This window comes from Solanum lycopersicum, chromosome 4 (genome assembly GCF_036512215.1).
Source record: "Solanum lycopersicum chromosome 4, SLM_r2.1".
In the NCBI taxonomy this organism is placed as follows: Eukaryota; Viridiplantae; Streptophyta; class Magnoliopsida; order Solanales; family Solanaceae; genus Solanum; species Solanum lycopersicum.
In genome coordinates this window covers 1,847,606-1,873,534 of record NC_090803.1, presented here as the reverse complement: position 1 = coordinate 1,873,534, position 25,929 = coordinate 1,847,606, and the positions used below count along the sequence as shown (strand labels likewise).

Sequence of the window (25,929 nt, the reverse complement as noted above, 5' to 3'; positions counted from 1 at the left end):
TGAATTTGAGACTTTTATGATTAAGAGTGGAGGAGTCTCAATCATCTAACTACAATTTATGTTGATGCTAAAAATGATGTTATTACACCGGTGATCTTATTTTCTTGATATTTCACTCAATATTTGATACTTGCACTGAAGGCCGACTGATTTATATTAACACAATACAAGTCCAATTCTGTAAAATTGGCTATCAGTAAGTTTTTTTTTTCCGAACTCAAACCTGAAACCTTTATGTGGAGGAATCTCAATCATCATGATCTTCATTGTCCTTTTAGTATGTTAGTATTTAGGTTTATAATGGTAAAAGAAAAGAGAAATTAATTTAATAGTTTGACATATGTATGTATAATTAGTTTATAATATATGCATTTATATTAACTAATGACTACAAATATTTTTGACTATGTAGCCAAATGTATAGTCTCAATATACACATATTAGTTATATATGTACATATTTTACAATTACTATACACATTATACTAAGTTATAAACTTTATATAAACTAAGTATAAACTTTATATAAACTAAGTAAAGATTATACTTATTTAATTTTTGGAAAACTTATTTAATTTCTTGTAAGGGTAACTATAAGGACAATCAATATGAATTGTCATAAAAATTTCACAATCAATCACGCAATATAAAAGAAGAAAAATGAACATAAGTTTTGGGTTTGGAATATATTGTCTTAATGTCAACACTCAATATGAATAAATTTTTATAAGAAATTTACGATAACCGATAAATACATGAGACATATTAGGTTTCAAACTAATCATGGACCAAAAATTCACTTGGCCCAAATTCAACTAGAGCTGTCTAACTCATGCGGGCTTTGGCTCTTATGGGCTAGCCGGGCTAACTTAATGATGGGCCGAAAAATATCAAGTTCAACCCATTTCTATGTGGGCTATGGTCTGACGGGTCAACCGCTTTTAGAATTTTTTTTTTATATATATATCTATATATATATATATTTATTTATTTATATTTATCTTAACTTCATTTTACTTGACACTCTTCTTTTATAATTTATTTATTTGTGATTATTTTTTCAAACAAACTTTATTGATCATATTTTGAAAATCTAAATTCGATTATTAGTATTTTATCTAGTTATTTAATAATAAAGATAATACTCGAACTTTGAAGAAACTAATAAATTTCTCTTAATATGCTAAAATAGATAAATATATATATATATATATATATATATATATATATATATATTTATATGTTTTAAATATAAAGGCCATGTATTATAAAATAGAGGCAGCAATTATTGATACAAAAATATGTTGTGATTATCTTCTCGATGTGTACAAGATAAACACGACTTCAATCTAATATAATCCGCAAATCACGTAGATAAGTGAAATATATACCCCTAAATCACATAGGGAAACTACACTTTAGTGTAATATACCCACAAACCAGGCAAATCACATTTTAGTGCAATATATTCTCACAAACCAAATAGGTAAACCACTTTTCAGTGTAATATACTCGCAAATCACATAGATAAATCACGCTTTAGTGTAATATAGACATGAATTATATAAGAGCGGTAAATTGCATTAGACAAGTTTTGTGAAACGATACTCAACCCAAAAAATATGTAAATAATTTAAATTTGAAACTTTAATTTGAAAGATTACCTGCTCAATCAACTCAGTCATATTAAGTGAGCAGTATGTCTTAATAGATATTTCTTTGAAGTGCTATAAATAGTCATATCGCATTGGTTATAGGTTTTTGCATCCACAAATGGTCCCACACAAACTATCTAGCTTCTCTATGAGGTGATACCATGACCTTCTAAATTATTACGAGCAGAGCTAGTCAGCTAGAGTATAATTTACGAGTTCAACTAAATTATTATTCTTTATTAAATATACTTTATAGATTTTAGGAATTTCATTTTTTTAATAAAACTTTGAATTTATAAATTTTATATACTAATCTTAGTTCATATAATTTACAATTTTTTAAATGTTTATTCACGAGTGCTTGTAGCAACACTAAACTTGGTGGGTGAAGTCTTTTTTAGCAATCGAGTTAAATTATGAAGAAGAATGTTTGAATTATTTGATGGAATGGACAAGCAAATACAATAGAGGAGACGACCTAAAATATGTAGAGTCTGTTTCAAAGCTAATTACTCAGGTATACTCTAGTTTGCAATATTACATATCTTATAAGATTTCGGTGCATCCAGATAAATTTTGATACGTCAAGATATATGTATCTCGAGATACATGTGGTGAAATTTGTTCTCAAGATACACTGTATCCAAATGGATTTACGTATATCTGAGATAAATAATAAATCTTGCCCGCCTCGATCTCTTTGATCTCCCTCGCCATTCTCTTATGTATTTGATATTCCAGATACATGCGGATCACATCAGATACATACAAAATACATGCTTCTCGTATGTATCTAGTGTTGTTCTGTATGTATCTGAGATGCATAACAAATTTAAATCTCGCTCGCGTTTTTCTCAATCTTGTTCACTTCTCTCTCTATTTTAATGTATTTGATAGTAAAAAATATATGTATCTAAATATATCTGCTTGTAGCATCAATACCACACAATTTATGAATGAATGACATAGTTCTCTTTTAAGTCTAATTTCCACAACCTTTTAAGATATTCTACTTTCAATATATTAGTGATTCTCAAAGAACTTTGACTACTTTAATTTATTTTGATAATATAATTAATAGCTACGTTCAATTTAAAGATTAATTTACTAAGATATTCTCCTTATTAAAATGTGTGGGTGTAAATTCTACAACCGTACTATGATATGATAGAAAATTATATTATCTTTGACTTTGTGTTTACTTAATTATTATTGTTCATTATTATTTTAAATTTAATATATGGTGCTCATTGTTTATTTTGACAATATTCATTATTTAAAAATGTAAATGGCGTCCTTTCATAATTCAGTAATCAAATCACTAATCAGTGGGAGAAAAAAAAAGTTCTTAAGAATCATGAGGTGGTGCAACTAGACTTATTTGTTCTTTATTTATTATTAAAAAGATAAAAATAAATTAATTTTATATTGTAGTATTATATTCTTTCTATTCAATTTGTTTAACATATTTAATGAATTTTATCAAAAGTATTTTTGTCATTTATTTAATTTTCTTTTTTATCTTTTGAGAAAATTATATATAAATTGGATTCACTCGAAAAAAATATTTATCCAAACTAGACTCAACTCAATTTATTTATTTTTGTTGGTATCAACGATTCAAATATTTTATTCGACTATTTCCTTGTTTCATTCACTGAATCACCATTTTTAATACTATCGAAACATATATATGTACTTTGATAGCATCTATATGATGGATATCATAGTTGAGCAATCTTTTTTACTGAAACGTTGTTTGTTCCTCCATGATGTCATCAGAGTATTGATATACTATAATGGTATCAAGAAATAACTAGACAGTGTTTTCACTAAAATATCGTGTCTTCATCTTTGATATCGTTAAAGTATATATATATATATATATATTCGAAGGAATAAACGCATCAATAATTAAAAACAAGGGGGAAAAAGTAAGAGGATAGTAATTTCTCTTTTCGAGATATAAGTGTTTTTTTTTCTTTGTTTTTTTTTTAATTCGTCTAAGATCACAAAATTTAAAAATCACTCTTTATTAATCAAACAATTAAAATTGGACATGGTATTATTTTTCTTGAGAGTTCCATTCTTTCATGCACAGGAGTAATTAAAAAATGTTATCTTATGAGTTATGTAATTCAAAAGAAATGTTTAGGTTTAATTAAATAAATAAAAGTTATTTAATTGTTTAAGTAGCTAATTTAGTATATAATATTTCCATCCAACGTTGTACGAACAAACTTGTTATTATTATATACCAAAAAAGTTGAAATTAAAGGCAATAGAATATTAAAAAAATGTGGTGCATACTTTAAAAAGTAAAAATTAATTAAATACAAAAAGATCGACCATACAAATTAAGTAACAATTTGTATATTGAGTTTTATATTATGGATATTGAGTTCGAAATTCAACCGTAACTCATTTGGTTTACTAGGCTCAAGATTTTTTATTTGAATTTGATTAGTGATTTTTTAACAGATATACGTAGATTTCAGCCAAAATTACTAGTTTAAATGAATTATATATAACTAAAACACGGCCCCTATTTTGTGTTAGTCTTTAATTTATGTCCCTCGTAACAAATATTTATGTACATACATAAAATTTAAGAAATATGGTGGATTTGCAATATTTCAAAACTACCGTTAAAATAATAATTTTTTTCAAAAAAGAGAAACCTTTGTGAACTTTTTGCCAAATAAATAGACCCAACATTTGTAAAATGTAGATTGTATCATTAAATATTTATCAAATAAATAAAAATGAACTGATCAAAAAAAAAAAGAAAGTGTATCATATAAATTGAGACAAAGAGAGTAATTTTATATTTTCATATCATAATATCCCACCAGTACATTTTATGTTTGGACATGACTAACGAAACCTAAGTCCAACTAGGCATAAACTCGATTGCTAAAGATCAAAATTTGAAAGACAAAATGTGCAAATTTATGAGGTTAGTGAGCCTTCCATCCATCAATTGAATTGAACCCCAAACGTCCATACATATTCTCTCCTAACATAAAAAGTAAATGATGTGACTCTAGCCACTCTTGTACCATCAAACAACATGGAAAATAAAACATTTCCTATACCAAATCTTGATCTTGCTAACTTTTATGTGTTAGTAATTAGTTGAAATTTGATTCCATCAGAGTATATATATACCGTAATGATAACACCACTTGCACATTGTTCATATTAATCCAATAGATTAGACACATTGTTCTTCTCCCACTTCCTAAATATATATAACTTATTAATACATGAAAGCAAAATAAAAACTAGTTCTTTGTTTCCAAAAGTAGAAGGATAAGATGCTTAATGTTGTATCTGCATATAATTTCTGAGGTCATTAGCTAAATTTTTCGTAGAATATTAACAAACAACGCGATTCGATCATTCAAAGTGGCTTAAAGAACATTATATAAACATGGAAATATTGGCCTTGACATTACAAAAACAAACAAACAATGATGTGATGTATGAGTCTATGAGAATCATATCTTATATTCACTCTGTTTCGTAATGCTTTTATTATATATACGCTGAAGTTTCATTCATCAAATGTGGCTCTAAACTCTAAAAGTGAGCGAGTTTTTACATACTGGAAATATAGATATGAGTTTCTTTGAGAAATGGAACGCGGTATCTGCAATGATTGTTGTTGAATTTGCTCTTGCTATTGTAAATGCTCTGTTCAAAAAAGTACTTAATAGAGGAATGAATCAATTGGTGATAACTACCTATAGATTTTCAATTTCTACGATTGTCTTAACTCCTATCGCGTGTTTTTTAGAAAGGTATGGCCTTTTTAACCCATCGCGTACTGATTAGTACAGTTTTTAGTTTCCATATCAGGTATGTATGACATTTTAAGATATGTTAGTCAGTTTGCCCCTTTTTTTTCTTTTTTGCAGGAATTTTATATCGAATTTGACAGCTCGTGTTGTGTGTTCTCTGTTTTTCAGCGCGCTTTTGGGGTGAGTACTTTTCTTTCTTATTCTATATACTTAAGTATCTTCATCATATTTAGTAAACTAATCATGAAGAATGAGAAAAACATCGGTGTTTTTCAGGGGTACGCTTACTCAATACTTCTTCCTAATTGGACTTAAATACACCTCAGCAACATTTAGTTGCGCGTTCATCAATATGGTTCCTATCAACACATTCATCATGTCATTGCTACTCGGGTGAGCACCACTCGATTGATTCTCCAGACTCATACTGGAGTTGATTTCTCATATGGTCACTTTCTGAGATAATAACTATTAGCTGTGTTTGTTGTACTAACAACATACTGTTGTGGCTACTTGCTTAACTTTTAACGACTCAAAATCATTATAATGATCGTATCCACTATGAGTGAGTGATCTTGCAGGCAAGAGAACATAAACATGAAGTGCAAAAGTGGGAGAGCTAAGGCATTAGGAACTTTATGTTGTCTTGGTGGAGCTTTGATACTAACTCTATACAAAGGAATGCCATTGATAGATCAATCAACACCAGAAGTTGAAGTGAACCACAATGTAAAGAGTTGGATTGTTGGTTCATCATTTCTATTCGCGGGGAGCGTCGTTTGGTCTTCGTGGTTTCTTATACAAGCTAGGATTGGGAAGGACTATCCTTATCAGTATTCAAGCACAGCAATAATGTCATTTCTTGGAGCCATTCAATCTGCAATATTGAGCTTGGTTATTGATAGAAACACATCTACATGGTTTCTTAAAGGAACTTTAGAGATATCAACTGTTATATATGCTGTGAGTATTGTCTTACTCCATTCTGTTTTTATTTGTTTGTGTTACTTCCCTTCGTTAACTCCATGTCCCGTCCAAAATCAGACAAACAAGCATATTATACAATCAAAACCTCTCTATAACAACATTGGTTGTCCTGATGTTCTTTGACTGCTATAGCGAAATATCATTATACTAAACATATACTCCCTCTGTCTCATTTTATGTGACATTTTTCGAATTTCGTGATTCAAACAAGTCTTTATTTGACCGTAAGTTTTCAATAGATTATTCTAACATTTTGAATTATCAAATATTGTGACTTATAGTACTATTTACGTAGTTTAGAAATATAGAAATTTCATTTTAAAAAATTTGAAGATTCCACACGCAAATGTCTGGTCAAAGTTAAACTATTTGACTCTCGAAAAAAGAAAAAGTGTCACATAAAATGTGATAGAGAGAGTAATATAACATAACATGAAAGATCAGTTCCATAGGAAACATGAGTGTTATAGTGAAATATTGTTTTAAGGATGACTGTTATAAAAAGCTCTGACTGTAATCGATTATAACCCTGATAGGTTCCATCGGAATAGTGAAATATTGTTATAACGAAGGTCTGTTATAGAAAAGTCTGACTGTAATCAATTATAACCATGATCGGTTCCATAAAAAACATGAGTGCTTACAGTGAAATAATTGTTATAACGAATGACCGATATAAAAAGATTTTGATTGTAATCGATTATAATCATATAGTAATGTTTATTATGTGTGTGTATACAGGGAGTGGTGGGATCAGGTTTATGCTATGTGGTCATGTCATGGTGTGTAAAGCAAAAGGGTGCAGTATTCACCTCTGCATTTAGTCCATTGATTCAAATTTTTGCTGCTGTGATTGACATCTCCATACTTCATGAACAAATTCACCTTGGAAGGTGGGAACTACTATTCTTTAACAATCTTTTTTTACCAAAAAATGGAATAAGAATCAAGAAAAGGGGGAAAAAAAGATGAGCAAACTCGATTTTAGTTTATGTGACACTGTTTTCTTAGTTGACCATCCTAAAACGAATGACACATTTTCAAAAATTGAAAATAATCGAACTTCAATTTTTACTTTACCCTGAAAAAGAAGTTTTGGTAGCCACAAAACCACAAGTTTCGAAAGACTTATAACCTCACATATATAAATTATAAATTTCAAAATTCATTGTTTTTTCTTTTAAACTAAAGAGAATCTGGTGAACAAAATATCCCACGTTCATGCAGGGTTTGGTGAATGGTCACATCTAACCTAATGCAAGTATTAATGACTGCTTCCACGATGTGACCCCATGACCTACAGGTCACACCGAGACAACTTTATTATCTCCAAGCCTATCTTTTAAACTATGTCCAATAAATTGAAATCGAAGGAGTAGATGCTAAACCTATTAACAAATTATCTTCTAAACAGACAAAAGCCTCAAGTATGCCATCGAACTTTGATATGAATAAGCCTTTCCTTAAATAAAATATAGCGTAGATGAGCCAAACTTTTTACAGATGACATAAATGAGTTTTTTTTTTTAATTCAATAACATATTTGAGCCTTTTCATTTAATACTATTACTCTACTAAAATATCTTCTTCTTTTTTTGTTGCTTTAACAGCATTTTGGGGTCCATTTTGGTTATTATTGGCTTGTATATTCTTCTATGGGGTAAAAGCAAAGACACACAGAATTTGAAGAATTCTCCAACAACAGAAAAGAATGTGCAGCCTACACTTCCTGTTACTTCCAGCCCATCTCATACATAAGGTTACATAATGCCAAAAGTGTATATCCCATATACCGTCAAATTTTTCTATAATAACGTCATTTATCTAAATATTGTTTGACTGTCATAGCAAATATAATATATACTATAATATAACATAAAAAGTTGGTTCAAAAAAAAATTGATCATTAATAATGACTGTTATAGAAATATCTGACAGAGAATCATTTCTATTATTCACATGCAATAATAATTTCTAAAATATAATATCACATGTTTTGGAGAATTTATCTTAAGAGGATTTGACTAATTAAGATAGGAAACTAATTAATTTAATCATATCATATATAGACATATATTCTTATTCACAACATTGATAAATACATAAAGTACATTGTGAAACTAATGAGGCATATGCTAGACTATAATAGAAGCATTTGCAAGAATCTTCCAATTGGTCAGTTCCCCTAATATTTGTTAATAGATGCTCACTTAATTAATAATTTATTCCGTTTATCAGTCACGATATATTCAATGTAATTCCATAAATGATGACTCGACATTTCATATATAAGATAGTTCATTTCATAAATAATGACTCGACATTTCATATATAAGATAGTTTCTTGGCAATACATGATGATATTCTATTCAAGAAGAATTGTGTGAAATAAGTGAATTTATCCGGTTGAGACATTCTTGATTGATTAAGATAAAATAATTCCTTTAATACAACTTCACTCCGTCAAGCCCAAATTCAAGATTTTCACTCTAATTGGCTTTTTATATATTATTCAAAAAATTCAATATATATATACACATATTACATAAAATATTTATCCTATATATACAGTATAAGAATCTCTGACAAATATACCCTCACGTCTCCCTAGATCCGCCCCTCATATTAAGAGGTTGTCAATGTACTAAGGTAAGCCCTAGATATTCAAAATTGCTATATTCTTTCTGTTCCCTGAGTGGCCCTTATTCCCCCAAAATAAACACTAATATTTTTTTTGACAATTTGGTTTAAAGTAGTTTAACATAATTCATATCACCACTTGCAAATAGTAGTAAATCATCAGCAAAAGCTAAATTCTCATTTTGGGACACCCTGGAATATGATATATTTAAGTGAAAAAGTTTAAATATTTTATCAAATTTTAAAAAAAGGCTCACATTTATATTATATGTTAGGAGTATAGCTTATTTGAATCATTTTCGTTTGAGAAAAGATTTATCTATACAACAATTTGTTAATTAAAATAGATGAGTCGTTTCTCAAAGTCTAGTGACATATTTGAGTCTTTTTTTCTTTAAAAAATATATAATTAACCACTTGTAAAAATGGGTATTGCAAAGTCGACACTATTTCCAGTTAACAAAAAATAACATGAATAAACTTTTTTATCAAATAAAAATAGCATAGATGAATATATATATATATATATATATATATATATATATATATATATATATATATGTGGCATATTTAAGCCTTTTTTCTATATTTAAATTATTTCTTCCTAGTCAATTCATTGAGACTTCTACAAAGATATTCCATTACAATGGCAAACAAAAAAAAAGGTTCCATTCTTAGTTAATTGAACATTTTTTATTGAAAAATAACAGTACTTTCATATATTCATTTGTTTACATGATTATATTATTATTATAAAATTTATATTGATGACTAAATTTTTGGAGAAGAATAATTTTATCTTGTAACGACTAATTAAAATATATTAAATGTTCTCCTATCTTCTTGAGCCAATAACAATACTTTTTAAAAAATTAAAACTTTTACACCTGCCATAACATTAACAGGTAGCTAATTACATGTCATGTGAAGCTTTTTAATATTCTATTAACAAAATTTCACTTTATATTTGCCTAACTTATTCGAAATGGATTTTCTTTAGATACACCTGTTAAATTCCACAATCAACAATGAGAAAAAAAAAAGTTAACATAATATATATTTTTTATTAAAAGAAAAATTATTACTAATGAAAAAAAGTTTATATTCGATTTTCAAATTTAATTTTGTACACTTTTAAAAAAAAAGAATTTACCAGAACTACAAACTCATAATATATTCCATTTCATAATGTCTATTATTAATTTTTTATTTATTTTAATAAATTTGATTGACTATTTTTTAATAGAGATCCCAAATAAATAATATTGAAATGAAGGATTAGTATATCCTACGATTGATAATATGACACTTGTCACACCTATTTATAAAAAAATGATTTTGTTGATTCTCTTTTATGCCAAACTAATTAAAAAAACATATTTACACCAACTAGTAATTAACATATTTTAAAAAAATTAGTAATCAGACATTACAAATCTTTTACGTGCACTTTTTTTTTTTCTTTTTTCGAATTTTCTATGTGCACTTTTTTTTTTGCTTGCATGGCACATGGCACAAACACATCAGTGTAATAGAAAATTATAGATATCACTGTTGTCGTTAAAATTGTGATAAAGTGATAGATATTTTTATGTTTTTAATCATGATTTTACAGTTAAATAGAAATGAAATTAATTATTTTAGAGAGCTATTTACTCTAAAAGTTTTTTTTTAAAAAAAAACAGTGTGGCAAAATCAAGATACTCACTAAAGAGATATAAATATAAAAGAAAATTAATAAACATGGAAAAATTAAAGGAGTTTAATATTTGTGATACAAACATACAATAAAATTTAATAGCTGAGTTGATTGACTACCTGAACTCTCACCTTGTTGATAAGAATTTGATTCCCCACATTGTAATTTCCTTCCTATTTTTCCTTTCCCTACCCGTATTTTTAGAAAATGATATAAACATACGTAAATAATAATTTTAACCGTACAAATAGAAAATAATTTTTTAGTGAAAAACCATTGAATCTCTTTAAATTCGCTCTTTTCTGTCTTTCTAAAATAAATTTGAATTAATCGAATTTCATAACTCCAAACGAGAAATAAAGTAAAGTAGTTAAAGTGATGTCGAACTTCCTATCAAATAAATCAATAGCATGACAACTAATTCCCTCATTTGTTTCCGTAATTGTTTTGCTAATTACTTTTAGCCTCTCTATTATATGAGTATATTTTTTAATTAAAAAAAAGAGCTTTTGTCTCCCCTTTTATTCTATTGGGGTGAGGTGTTGAATAGTTAATTTTTTTCAAGAGAAATAGGAGGATCACTTTTTTGATTAATTTATTGTATCTCAACTTTTTAAATTATTTATACATAAACTTGATAAGTACATAATACAGGTGGTAAGTTTTGTTATCCAAAAATTAGAATTTAATAAATTGAAATTAATTTTCATGTCAATTTGGTGTATACACGTGGCCTTGAATTTATAGAAAAGGATCAATTTATTATGTGGTCCGTTGTAAATTTAATTTAATATATTGTCATTATTCTCAAGAGATTTCTACAAAATAAATACAATAATATTTAATGTAAATTCAAAATATTTTCTATAAAATACAATAATCATATTTGGTGTGAATTTTTTTTACAACAATAACTTATTTGATATGACTTTTTAAAATATATTTAATATAATCGTTAAAAATAATTAATTTAAACACATTATACAATATAGGGAAGGTATATATATAGCACGTTAGCTCACTAAAATTTATCCTATATATAGCTAGCTATTTTTTAAAGATTTTTAAATTATATTATTGTCAAATTTCGTTATAATAATATTAATTTCAATATTTTGACTTATATAGGTATAGCTTGTCATATACCTATAATAATATTTGGTATTAAAATTTTATTGGAACAAGAAAGTAATATATCATTAATAAACTCTCATCCTTACAAAATTAATTTTTTTGTCCAATAGATAGAAAACAAATATGTGGGGATCTTTTAATCTAATGAAAATTGTTTTTAGTTACTTAGTAATATAATGATGTAAAATTCTTTGTCAAAAGTTGTATATATAAAGTATTAACATTTTTAAGCTATTAATTTGGCCAAAAGTATTAGGTCTATTATTATTATTTAATTTAGAGATTCTATTTCTACAAGATATAATTATCTACCAATAAAATATCTTATGACGTTCTCTATATATATGAGTGTCACTAAACAAATATTTAGTTACAAAATTCATTATAAAATATGGCTGCCTCTTCAACACCTCTCTTTTGTTGCTTAAGAAAATTGCATATGCCTAAGTTACAAAATTATCAAATTATCATGTCTCAAAGCTTCCATGGTGAAGGTAATTAATTAATTAATTAATATATCCCAATATCATTTCATTATCAATATTTAGCTTTTATTTTCTATATTAACATCAACTTTTTCATACTCAATTTGTTTTGTTATGATCTTGAACTCGTATGAGAAGGACAGATTCAAAATTTAGAGTTTATTCAAAATAAGTATAGGTTGACGCTATCTTCTTACTCGGTGAACATCTTGTTTCTATCGTTTAAAATCAAGGGTTCAAACCTCATAAGTAACGTAACACTCCTATCTACCCTCTCTTTCTCTCCTAACATAATTAAAAAAAATTATAAGAACACCTCTTTCATCAAGATTTCATTTCTTACAAAGTTAGATTCCAAAATGAATTAATTAGAGAGGGTATAAGTTTTTGTTACTTTAATTATTTTCTAATATTTTGCAGGGAATTCATCTTATAGTATTGTTGATTCAAGTTTAAATACCCTACAACAAAGAATAGAGGTACTAAGGAAGAAGGATAAGTTGATGATCAACACAATTTACAAACATGAAAATGGTTGGAATTATTTATGGGAGTATGATTACAAACACAAGAAATATTCTTTAATATTGGAATTGGTTGAGCTATTAGGTTTAATAAGCACCAATATAGGATTTGTTTTCCTTAGTGGTTATTCTTGCATGTTTCTTGTTTCCCTCATACTTCATCTCGCTAGACGTTGATCTATGTTATTCGAACGTCTAAGAAATACTATTAAGTTTGTGTCAGATTTTTAAAAAAATTATTCCTTTTGTTCTATATTAGATGTAAGGGGGGCAGCGGAACCGGTACTTACCGGTTATCGGTCTGTCCCGTCCCGGTCTGGTTCGATATCGATTAGTCCCGGTATAGACCGGTTCGGTCTGGTTTCGGAACAGGTAACGGGACGGAATCGAATTATACACTTTTCGCTCAACTTTTCTAATTTAGATGTGCACTTTTTATTTTATACGGGGATTATGAAATTATTAATAGATTGATCAACTTTATTATTTTGCTCTTTGTTCATTTTACTTAGCCTGTTGAAAAAAGAAATTATCAGATCTTCAAAATTTGCTTAAAATTTTTAAAGTTATATTAATTATAGGGGGTAAAATTTAATTAATTTTATCCCGATTTGATAAGTGAACAATGAGATTAATATTTATAGTAAGATAATCGTGTAATATGAGACTTAGTGAATATATATTTTCGAAAGGATGAAGTATGAACATAGACAACATTTTTTAAAAATTTAAGCATATTTCGGCTCGAATTAAAATGACTATATAGTATTTTCTTTGGAATTTCTTTATTTCCTACATGGTATTTTCTTTTGAACTTTAAAAATTGGATTAAAAATAACTTTATACTACAAAATAATAATATTAACAAAGTAATTAAAATTAATCATATAATACCCCATAATATATTATAATTGTTTATTTAAATAAATTATGAGATATTGCAAAGTTTGTTCAGATGAAAATGTTACAGTAATTACAATATTTATTTACTAAACGTACAAACGAATACTTTTATAATTACTAAAGTCTTTTCGATATGTAATTTGATTTATTTTTCATCGATCAATCATTTTTCTTATCTTATTCTTGGAAGCATATATCTAGTTTAATTAATTGCCATTAAAAATAATAAGTTAGTTTGTTTCAAAAAAAAAAAATTGTAATTACTGACCCATATAGGGTTAATGAACCTTTTGTAACATCTTAATTATTTATAAAATATAATCTTGTTATAAAGAAAATAAAAGGTTTGAGTTGAATAACAAAATATAACATTTTGTAGGTTTGTTATACTTTTTCCCATAGCCCATAGTCCTAAAATAGAATATATTTATATCATATTCTCTTCTAAAGTTTCATTTATTTAGAAGAAAGTTGAAATAATTATTAGTGAAGAAATAACTCACAACATTTTTGATACATCACGCAACTAACAAATCATTGATTTTTGTCATGTTCTCATCAATGATAAGATTAGTGGTGTATAATTGAAAAAGTTAGATTAAATTTGAATGGATTAAAATATAAAAAATTATATATTAGTGTAATTTTAAAAGTCGAAAGGATAGGAAGTTATGGAGTAGATTTTATCTTATTTTTGTAGGGTAGAGAGCCAAGTTGTTTTAATAAATGAGTGAGTTATTGACACATCGTGAAAAACAAGTCATAATTCAAACCGTTCAATTATTACTCTCTAAATCTTCTTTTATTTGTCATGTTTGCGCTTTTTAAAAGTCAAATTGATTAATTTTTAAAGTTAAATTAGATAACACTAATTTGATATTTCAAAAAAAAATAGATTTTAAAAAACTATACGAAAAGTACTATAAATTGCAATTGTTTGCATATCAATATGATGAAAAAATTCAATATAAAATATCAATCAAAGTTTTTACCATTTGACTCTAAAAAAGGAAACTATAACAATTAAAGTAGATGAAAATAGTATTAAGTTTTATTCTTTGAGTGTGTTCGATATAAAAGAAAATATTTTTCAAGAATATAGGTAAGGTTTCATACATATTTTTTTTATGTTCAGCGCGTACAAAAAATATAAAAATATTCACGCATATTCCAGACACATATGAGGTGGGAGTGGAGTGTAGAGGTGTAGGTGTTGGTGATGAGGGCTACGAGAGTGTGAATGAAGATAAGGTATGTTAGAGAATGAGAAGTGTACACCATCAATATAGAATATCACTTGCTAAACTTATTTTCCCTACTTTACCGGACTTTCAAGAAACTTGACTTCCTAGAAAAAATATTTTTCAAATATTTTAATTAATCGAGCATGAAAAAATTTTAAAACAAATATTTTCCTCCTTTCTAATAACATCCTTTGTTTTTTTTTTTTTATAATTTTTCATTATCTAAAAAATATTTTTCTCTTTTTTAAATGACTTTTTATTTAAAAAAAATTCTTTAGAAATATAGCTATTTGATATCAAATTTGAATGTCGTTAATTTCAATTTAGTAGGGAGTTATAGAAAGAAAAGTATCGTAGTTATATAATATATCTAAAACCAATTCAAATTTGAATGTGATCGTATCATATAAGGATTTTATCTAAATTATTTTAGATCATAACTTTTTTTAAACATAAATAAATGTTATAGCAAGTAAAAATAAAATACATAAAATAAAACAAATGAGGTGTTACGACAAATAATTTTATTTTTTTAAATTATTTTTTACTTAATACATACACTGAAGTTTAATTAATTTAAACTCACATCAAGTTTGACTTCATTTAAAAAATAACATTTCTTAAAATTTCTAATTTTAAAAAGAATCTATTTTTTTTTCCCGAACGATACTATATAAAATATGTAAATATTATATTTTAAGGTCAAAGGAAGTGTTCTCCTAATACCAACCTAATATTGAATATTCTATTATTTCTCAAAAAATTCACATACCGAATCCCTCTCGTGAAAGATTTAAGAGACGGATTTAAAATTTAAGATATAAAGTGACATTATTAATCTATCTTTAGTCATATTAATAAGAGATTTCATACAAAATATATACAAAATCGATTTTTATTATAATTTTTTTTCTTTCACGATTTTCAAAAATTTTATTGACAGACAAAATGAGATTTTAAAAGTACTTATCCTGTTATCAACAAAGATTAAAGATGATCAAGAAATTTTGAATTGATTCAAAATTTACCTTATTAACAATCGTGTGGTAACGAAATGAATAAACTAATCCATGAAGCTCTCTAAAAAAATATTTTATAGCAATTACATCATAATTAATGTTTATTTAAACATCACGATAAACATTAAATAAGATTATGAGACTTATGCCACAATAATAAATATTCATATACATAAGAATACATCTTAATTAACATCATTTCAATTGTAACGTAATCAATATATTCCCAAAACATGAGGCACACAATTTTTTTTAATAATAATAATTTTAAAAAAAAGGGTGTATTTTCACACTAAAAAATCTCTAAAAAAAACTAATTTTTTTTAAGAAAAAATTAAATTTCTCATCTAAAAGAAACAGGTTCTTCCATGATCGTAGCCAACGACGGTTTCCTCGATCTACACGCCAACCGATATTTCATTTCTCTCTCCACCGGAAAAACCTCAACCTCACCTGAATCCTGATCTCCGGCAACATTATTTTCCGTCGCCGGCGAAATCCTACCATTTCCGCCGGATATTCTCTTCGCAGCGGAATTAGCCGCCAGTAGAATCACCGTCATATCAGTCGCCGTCACAACGGAATTGACTCTCTTCATCGGAAACATAATATAAACACTACCAAACTCCAAATCTTCATCTGCCGATAAAGCTGAAAATCTCCTTCCGATATTCAACGAACTCGAATCAACTAAAAAATTACTTGGATACTCCATCATGATCTCTGCTGCTTTAATCGGTTCTCGAAATTGCCTGATTTCACCTCCGGGAAGAACAACTCTCGATGCTTTTGAAGTTTTAATTGATGGTAAAATTGGGCATGAAGTAAAATTTCCCATAGAAAATTGAGTTTGAGTTTGATTCAATTGAGAGAATTTTTTTTTTAATTTTTAATTTTCTGAAGAAATATGTGTGAATGGGAGATTTATATAATTTGAATTTTAGAAATTCCCACGTTTTTTGTGACTATTGAGTCAAATAGTTTGACGAAATACACGGCATAGAAAAGAGGAGGAATTAGTAGGAAACTAAGTAAAGTATTAAATTTACTCTAATTTAGTGATAATTATTTTATTATATATATATATATATAAATAATGTGATATTAGATATAATAACTTATTTTAAAATAATTACGTGAGGTAACTTGCTTCCAACTAAACGTAGAACGATTCCTTAAGAACAAGTCAATAACCAAGTCACTTATATTAAAAGAAATGGGGTAAGCACGAATTTCTTAACAAAGTTTTAAAAATCGGAAAAGGACTTAAAATATTTTGAAAGTACTGAAATAGTATAAAATTACTCTACATTCACCTATTGGCTCCAAAATACCCTTTACACGCATCTATTGACTCCAAAATACTCTTGTTATCTACCTTTTGGTTCAAAATTGACCACTTATTTAACGGTTTTAAATTTAAACTATTTAAATATATTTTTAAATACGTGGCGCCAAACTATTTGTTATGATTTAACTTATTACTATAATTTATAAATCAATCCACTATCCACCAGTTACTAATTAAACCCCTCCAAATTAATAAACCCGTCATTTTATTAATGCAACAATAGAAAAGATACTAACAATTGAGTGTTTTTAAAAATTTGAGGTAAAAATATCTATAAAAGTAAATTATCATACATTCAAGTTTCTAAATAAAAATTACCGATAAACTTAAATTTGGCTATGTTTACGTCTCACCATGTGATGCTACTTCATAGATAAATCTTTTTCAAAATAATATATTAAAGGTTTTAAAACAAATCATAATATTTATAAAATTATATTTAAAAAAAGAGCATGAATTAATTCGGGAATCATAAATTTCTAATTAAATCTTGAAAGAGAATTCTATTGAAAGTGTCCTCCTAAATAAGTGGATCAACCTAAATTTAATTAGGGCTTCGGTTCGGACTCGAATAATTTTGGATGTCATTTTTCAGGAATCTATAATTTCATCGTGTTTTAATAGTGTTTATGACGATTTTGATATTATAATTGGATTATTAATTGGGTGGGGTTTAGTTAGTAATGAGTGAGTAGTGGGTTCGTTTATGAATTATATTAATAAATTAAACTATAACCAATAGTTGGAACGCCAAGTATTTTAAAAAATATATAAAGAGTTTAATTTTAAAAAAGTTAAATAAGTGGTCAATTTTGAACCAAAATATAGATGATAAGGGTATTTTAAAGCCAATATGTAAATGAGAATTACATTTTGGAGCCAATAGGTGGATGAAGGGTAATTCTGTACCATTTTTAATACTTCAAGAATATTTTAGGTCCTTTTTCGTTTAAAAATTAAAATTTATATGAATTAGAGTGTATTTGGCATGGTTGCGAGGTAATGAGGTAAAAGATTTTGTGTGTATATTACTTTTCTTAAATTTTACTTATGGTTTTATTGATTTTTTGTATTCGAAAAGTAGTAATTTTAAATTATAATTCTTATATTTTTATATAAGTAAAAAGTATTATCTTCGAAGATATATACATTAAGTTATATGGTTTGCTTTAAAAGATGAAATGGAGATAATTAGTGTCGAACGTTATTTGTAAAATATTTTTTACTTAATTTTTTAAAAAATATTAGATAATCTAAAATCAAACGCTATCTTGACTTCGAGTCAAAGTCTTTTGGTAAAATCTTTTTACATTTTATAACGTACTTTAAGCTTGTGTATCTCATAAACAAAAATTATCTATATATAACTCTAATTGATCATTTATATTTTTTTTGATTATTCAATCTGAAATGTATATTCGTCATGATTGTTCATAATACATTAAAAATTATATGAAAAAATATTTAATTTTATCATTGTTATTATTTAAAAAAGATTATAACCAAATACATTCAAAAGTTTTATTTAAAATTATTTTTAAAAAAAAAATTATAATCATACACTAGCTAAATTTATTCGTGTTAAACTAAAATGAGTGGGAGTATATAAATATATGGTCGATGTGTAATGCGTGTGGGGCTGCATAGGAAAAATCCCGTGGGATTTGTGTTGGCTAAATTGCGATGAAATTTAATATTTTAAAAGTAGTGGAAAGTTCTTCTCTTTTTTCTTCTTTTTCTAATATTTATGTCATTTTCTTTTGGGGTTTTAGGAGGAAACCATTTAGTTGAAGTGTTCTTGATGTATATTTGTCATGTTTATTTTAGTAACTTTCTTTAATTGTTTCGTTTGGTGTTTAGTCGTTATAGTAGAGTCTGATTAAATTATGTCGAAAATTTATACTGTTTCGTATTTATATTCGAGTCTAATGAAATCGTGTTAGAAGTTCATTCTTCCTAACAAAGGTGACTTCATACTCACATTGGAGTTTGACTAATAGGTTTCTGCCGAAAGTTCATGTTGGAGGTAAAACATTCCTTCACAAAGACGACTTTGTAAATAGGGGACTCGAACTCGAGAGTCCGAGATTGAGGATGAAGAAACTGACGCTTAACTCTCCGCAACACCAATGGTTGGTGCTAAAGAATATTATATAAATTAGAACGGAGGTGTACTATTTTTGGAGCACTAATATTTAATTGTCGAGTTTTGAGTTGTTACGAAGTTTATAGAAATAAAAAACATTTTTAAATCTTCAATCCTTAAGTAAAAACATGTTGAAGAATTAAAATGTTTATTAATTTTGTGTCTATAAACCTATATATAGAAAGAAAATACTTTTTAATCTGATTAATAAAAAAATATGATAAACAAATTAAAACGGACGTAGATAACTAAGGTGTGAATTGATAATATATAATTAGGAAATCACACGTTAAGGAAAGTTGTTGAAGTGTTGAAAGACTTGACTTCATCAAGTGTCAATATACGACTAAGTACTAATATGTTAATATGTGGCTGCCGTTTTTATTTTTTATCTTATTTACAATAAATAAAAGGATTGATCTATTTAATTTAAATTTGGTATTTTAGACAAATTAAGAAAATATTTGGTTGTATAAAATACTTTCTTTTAGTTTTAAATTATCTATGGTATTTTTTGTAACATATTTTAAATAAAGAAATATTTATTATATATATATACTGACAGTTCTTTTTTCTGTTTTACCATCAATAATCATTTTGCAAAAAATAATACTAATATATTTTATTTTCATACTAAGCAAATTAATTACGTACTTATTACTATTTTCAATATTTGTACATAAAAAATATATATTAATTGTTTTATTTATAAAATCAATTTTCATCTTCTAATATTTATGAGCTACTTTAAAATTTAAATAAGTTAATCCTAACTCACTCATAGTTATCTTATCTTTTAAATGGTGCATGCACAATACACGACACTAATAATTAAATAATCAAGTTACATTATGAGATAATTAACATTCTATAAATTTTTCAAACAATTTCTTTCATCTTTTTATCCAAATATTTTGGAGCGAGGATAAGTACCTCTTATTTTTTAAAAAAATTTAGGAATAATGTACGAGTACTCCTCAATATATGTTCGAAATTTCAGAGACACACTTATACTATACTAAGGTCCTATTATCCCTGAACTTATTTTATTAATAATTTTCTACCCCTCCCTTGCATCTCACTCGCCACTCTCCTATCTCGCCTGCGGATCTGATATCTCAAATACATGCGGATCACACTAGATACATTATGTATACGTAGAGTGATTCACATGTATATGTCTCCCTCTTGTTAACCTTCACATCCCTCCCTATGTTGTAGCGTATTAGATAGCAAAAAACATATATTTAGTGTATCTGACTTGAATTCTAGTATAAAATTATAAATTAATGAAATAAAATGTAATTATTTCAAATTACAAGAAGAATTAGTAAATTTGATAGAAATATTTGTATAATTAGCCAGTTTTTCCGATCTAAGATATATAGCTAACATAGAATCAATTATATATACTGATGACACATAGTGAATGTGGAACTTATTGTTCAAGGAAACATTATGAACTATGGGAACAAAATTCACATAGAATTTTTACAAACTACATATTATAAGGTGTAAGTAACGATACTCTTATATATTGATATAAGATGACCTTTCGTATAAGGTTTATTTATCGATAAAGGTCAAATCTTGATTTCGTTAATGTTCTTTTACGTACTTATTTGATGTAGACTTAAAACAACTAATATATATATATAGAGAGAAATATATAAATCAAAGAAACATACATATAATTTTAAAAAAAATAAAAAATAGAAGACAAAGACCCCACTCTATTTTAAGATTTTTCAAAACACAAACTAATAATTTCCTTAATTATTGTTTAAGTGAGGGTCATGTTTGCTAGTGTTTTGAGATTTATAGGTCTAATTTTAGTATGGATTCCATTCCACAATGCCTTTGAGATGAGATTATAAGTATGTTCTGATGGATGAAAATAATCCCAAAACAAGTATTCATTGGGGTTTGCACATATCTTGTAACCTTCTTTGCCACATTGCAATAATCCTCCAAGTGTTCCATCACCACAACATGCATTAGTCACATCTGAAAATCCTGTGTAACAAAATCATCATGAGTTAGTTTAGTGGATGTTTGGATGTAAAAGAAATATACGCCGATCGTTTGATTTTACGTGACACTGTTTATCTTGACATAATGTTTCGGAATATTTATGCAAAAAAAAATGTGTGTTTCCAGGTAGCTATGAAATTGTTTCTTTTAAGAAGAAGAAAGAAAGGGAGCTCTTGAAATTAACTTGTGGTCTAAAAAAATCATCAAATATCTATTTGTTTGGTTGTAAAAATCATTTAATTAAGAATAAAGGAGTTACTCTCTCCGTTTAAAAAAGAATGATATAATTTGACTAGACATGATCAAGTTTAAGAAAATAAGAAAGACTTATCAATCTCGTGATTCTAAATTAAAGTTATATCAAAAGTACAAAAATGCTCTTTAATTTTGTAATTTTAAACCTGTCACATGGAAACTGAAACTAAAGTATTGATCAAAAAAAGAACGTCTCTTCGTTTAAAAAAGAATGATATAATTTGAATAGACATGATCAAGTTAAAGAAAATAAGAAAGGCTTATTAATCTCGTGGTTCTAAATTAAAGTTATATCAAAAGTATTAAAATGCTCTTTAATTTTGTGGTTTTAAACCTGTTACATGGAAACTGAAACTAAAGTATTGACCAAAAAAAGAATGAAGTCGTTTTTTTGAAACAAACTAAAAAGAAAAGTAGGTTATTTTGATCTGAAACAAACAAAGTAAATTTTTCCAATTACAGTAATAGTTAGGTAAAAATTATTCTTCAAGACAGACTAAAAAGAAAAGTGTGTCACATAAAATGAGACAGATCGAGGAGGAAGTAATATTGATAGAATAGTATATAGTATTTGAAAGAGGAGTGAATAAATGCAAGAAATTACCATAATGTTTAGGATTGGCTTCGAAGATTTGAACAATCTTGTACACATCTCCAAACACAGCAAATGAACCAGGATAATACTTTGTTGGTATTATTTTAACCAAACTCTCTAACCCCATATTATAATTTTTGACCATTTTATTCATCTTTCCATAACATTTATCAATTGGTGCACCAGGCAAGAGGGTCCTAGCTGGTACACAACCAACGGGGCCTAACGAAAACAACGCGATTCGACGTGCCCCTAGCTTGCAAATTTCATCAACAAAACTTGTAACTTGATCTAACATGGCTTGAACATAGGCATTTGGAGCAAGTGTTGGGGCATCAAATGGATAGAAGTAGCTAAAAATGTCATTGGAGCCAGACTCAAAGAAAAAGAGTGATTGTTGGATTTGTTTTTTGGTTATATGGTTTTGTTGGACTAAAGTTTTGAATTGTTGAATTTGATCTTGAATTGGTGTCACTCCCTATATATATATGTATCAAAAGTCAAGAATTAATATCAATAGTTCAAACAATAATTATAACGACAGTAATATATACAGTGTAATTTCATACGTATCTTTTACCTATCGGTATAGAAAAATTATCCTCGACGAGTAAAAAGAAAATAAAATCAAAGCTAATAAGCTATACACTTAGAAAGTAAACTAGCATTATTTGTTTTGAGTGAAAGTACTCGACCACTTTCAATTAATTTGCATATGGGATCAAAATCAATTAATTATGATAGTTGAGTTGATCAATTTCTACAAAAGATTTATGCACCTCATAATAAGCTATTTATATTCATTTTTTTTACCATGTGTATATATATGTTGTATTAAGAAAAAGCTAAAAAGAAAGAAGAAAAAATATATCGCTATTGAACAAGTAGATATATATATATATTTTTTATGTGGCATTTTATGTGTCCACGCACGATATGAATTGATTTATATTATATCACATAGAACATCTGTATCCAATTGTGCATATTAAAAGTTAAAAAACATAAATAGCAAAAGTATAAAGAGGACACGAGTGTGTCTTATGCCTATATATTTTGGATTATTACCTAGTGTTTAATCATAATAAATTAATAAATTATAAAACAAAAACTATATGATAAATTAATACATCCTTAATTAATTGATTTCTTACCAAATCTTGATTTGTTGTTGATAGAACTCCACTACCAGCACTAGCAAAGTTAATGCCATTTGATGGATACTTTTTTCTACTTCCATTTATTAACTCAAGTTGTGCTTCCAAAAATGGACTTTGCAAAGGAATCCCAATAAATTGAGCTGCAATATTTCATCGTAAACGTAACAGAGTCAGAAATTTTATTAAAAAAATTAAAAATAATATAAAATTCTCTTACATGAAATTGTAAATTTTCGAACCATCTTTAACGTAACAATAAACACTTCCCTCATGCTAATCTATATATACCCTCACAAAAGGAGAAAAAAAAAGACTATTATTTTTACTTTATTTACACTCAACAAATTTTGTGAACAAAAAAAATTCAATTAAACCCCCTTCTAGTTTATATTTTAAAACAACATGATCTTATATTAAAGCTAAATAGTTAAACTTGCTATCAAAGATCAAACGTTTATCAACATGCCAAAAATTATAGTTAATAGTAAAAAACTAACTTCTTTAATTAAATTCATCAAGCAAACGTTACATTCGATCATGACTCCGATCTGAACCAGGACCACTCCAGTCCCGCATGAGCCTTGTCTTGTCATAAACAGGATACTGACATTACCCTACAATTCCCCTCCCAAATTCCAACACCTACCTCGTACAGAATGTTGCTATTGGAAATCGAACCCACGACTCATAAAATTTCGAAAAATTGAGGGAATTATAACAATTAACTTACAAATGAAATCAGCAACAGTTCTTCCATTAGTAAATCTACCAGTTGGATGATGAAAAAAATTGGAACCATAAGGTGGAAAATCAGCTTGTGCTGTGCAATTTTTGTTGTAATGATTATTACCAGCATCAAATATAGAGTCACCAAAAATAAAAATTGAAGGAACATTAAATCCCAAAACACAACTAATAATACTATTAATTACTAAAAAATAAGAAACAAAAATAAATTGATTTTTTTTAACTCTTTCCATTATAAGTAAATGTGTTAATATCTTTTAATTTGGAAAATAAAATATGGTGTGAAGTTTTATTTATATAAGAAAAAATTAGCTAAAAATATGAAACAGAACACACGAGTTTAGTGCATTATATGACCTAAGAAAAATAATTTAATTATTATAAAGCTACTGCCAACTACTAGAATTTTTTGTCTATTTGTACTTTATTATTAACTTTAATTCACTTTATTTATAACTTTTTTTTCTTGAAGTATGTTGTTTTTAGAAGGTGGTTAGCAGATTTTTCAAAGTCTTAAAAAAATATCAAATATATAAATTTTCTTTATCTTTCGAGATTCATCTTATAATATCAGTTTAAAAAGTTAAAATAATTAATTAATTCAAAGTACGTATGTAAAAAGAAAATTGATTCTTGAACCCTTTTCACACTTATGTATGTAGAAAATTTGTATGACGAAAAACTTAATTTTGAAACTTATGACTTTAAACGTATAATAATATATTGTGTGGTCATACAAAATATATTCTCATAAAGAATTAAATTAAAAAGTGTAAAAGTTAATTATTTTCCTTTTTTTTTTAATTGTTGAAAAGAAACCAAAATGATAAAAATATTAGGCCTTTTAGAGAAATTGTGTTGATATATAGTTCAAAATGTGCAATATTATGAGAAATAGAAAAAGATATATATGAACATGATAACTTACTAACATGAAAGACAATAAGTCCACCCTCTACTCTAAGATTTCGAAACAAACGAAAATTTAAATCTTGAATCTGTCTTTATTTCTTTTCTTATTTGATATAGGTTCGAAAACAACATGAAAAGTAACAAAATAACATATGATCAAACCATAACATGCAATGGTTACATCTGAAAATCCTATAAATGTGATCATAATAAATCATTATGAGTTAGTTCATAATAACTCGTTACTTATAAATAGGCAAACTTACATAAATTTCACAATATAATTACTTAGATATATGCTAGTTTACAATATTACGAATATTATCAGATTTTGATACCTCTAGCTACGTTTAAATATATGTATATCTCAGTATACATGGAGTTAAATTGGATGTAATTTGTTCTAGATACACTATATCTAAGTGGACTTGCATGCATCTAGGATATATAGACAAATTTTAATTCGGTCGCCTATCTCCTATATATCTAGTATCCCAGATATTCGATGACTCACATATATCTAGGATATAGATAAATCTCACTCGCCTCCCTCGTGTTTTCTATCGCCTCACTTCTTACCTCAGTGTATCTAGTATGTTCCACATACATCTAGGACACAAATATTTTCCTCGCT

General features: G+C 26.9%; 3 protein-coding genes and 1 long non-coding RNA gene across 4 annotated transcripts; 2 read left to right on the top strand and 2 right to left on the bottom strand.

The window, feature by feature from the left end:
- Window positions 1–5,113: 5,113 nt before the first annotated feature.
- On the top strand, window positions 5,114–8,276 carry LOC101258550 (WAT1-related protein At3g30340-like). Its single transcript, XM_004236948.5, has 6 exons — window positions 5,114–5,460; window positions 5,578–5,640; window positions 5,737–5,853; window positions 6,042–6,423; window positions 7,189–7,340; window positions 8,058–8,276. The coding sequence occupies exons 1-6, from the start codon at window positions 5,279–5,281 to the stop codon at window positions 8,203–8,205; spliced, it is 1,044 nt and encodes a 347-aa protein (XP_004236996.2). The 5' UTR covers window positions 5,114–5,278; the 3' UTR covers window positions 8,206–8,276.
- A 4,012-nt stretch (window positions 8,277–12,288) lies between these two features.
- Window positions 12,289–13,415, top strand: LOC138347875 (uncharacterized). Its single transcript, XR_011220441.1, has 2 exons — window positions 12,289–12,414; window positions 12,826–13,415. It is a non-coding gene; the product is annotated as an uncharacterized lncRNA (long non-coding RNA).
- A 3,023-nt stretch (window positions 13,416–16,438) lies between these two features.
- Window positions 16,439–16,933, bottom strand: LOC101267223 (uncharacterized). Its single transcript, XM_004236977.5, has one exon. It carries the CDS (start codon window positions 16,931–16,933, stop codon window positions 16,439–16,441), a length of 495 nt encoding a protein of 164 aa, XP_004237025.1.
- A 4,042-nt stretch (window positions 16,934–20,975) lies between these two features.
- LOC101261405 (GDSL esterase/lipase 6) lies at window positions 20,976–24,650 on the bottom strand. Its single transcript, XM_010321259.4, has 4 exons — window positions 24,367–24,650; window positions 23,631–23,776; window positions 22,486–22,954; window positions 20,976–21,608 (listed from the first exon to the last, which is right to left on the bottom strand). Exons 1-4 carry the CDS (start codon window positions 24,614–24,616, stop codon window positions 21,376–21,378), a joined length of 1,098 nt encoding a protein of 365 aa, XP_010319561.2. The 5' UTR covers window positions 24,617–24,650; the 3' UTR covers window positions 20,976–21,375.
- Between the last annotated feature and the right edge of the window lie 1,279 nt (window positions 24,651–25,929).

Coding starts and splice junctions, on each gene's coding strand:
- LOC101258550 (XM_004236948.5), top strand. CDS start 5,279: ATGAGTTTCTTTGAGAAATGGAACGCGGTATCTGCAATGATTGTTGTT. Junction 5,461..5,577: donor ATCGCGTGTTTTTTAGAAAG/GTATGGCCTTTT, acceptor TCTTTTTTGCAG/GAATTTTATATCGAATTTGA. Junction 5,854..6,041: donor ATCATGTCATTGCTACTCGG/GTGAGCACCACT, acceptor GTGATCTTGCAG/GCAAGAGAACATAAACATGA.
- LOC101261405 (XM_010321259.4), bottom strand. CDS start 24,616: ATGGAAAGAGTTAAAAAAAATCAATTTATTTTTGTTTCTTATTTTTTA. Junction 23,777..24,366: donor AACTGTTGCTGATTTCATTT/GTAAGTTAATTG, acceptor GAAATATTGCAG/CTCAATTTATTGGGATTCCT. Junction 21,609..22,485: donor AGCCAATCCTAAACATTATG/GTAATTTCTTGC, acceptor TTTGTTACACAG/GATTTTCAGATGTGACTAAT.
- LOC101267223 (XM_004236977.5), bottom strand. CDS start 16,933: ATGGGAAATTTTACTTCATGCCCAATTTTACCATCAATTAAAACTTCA.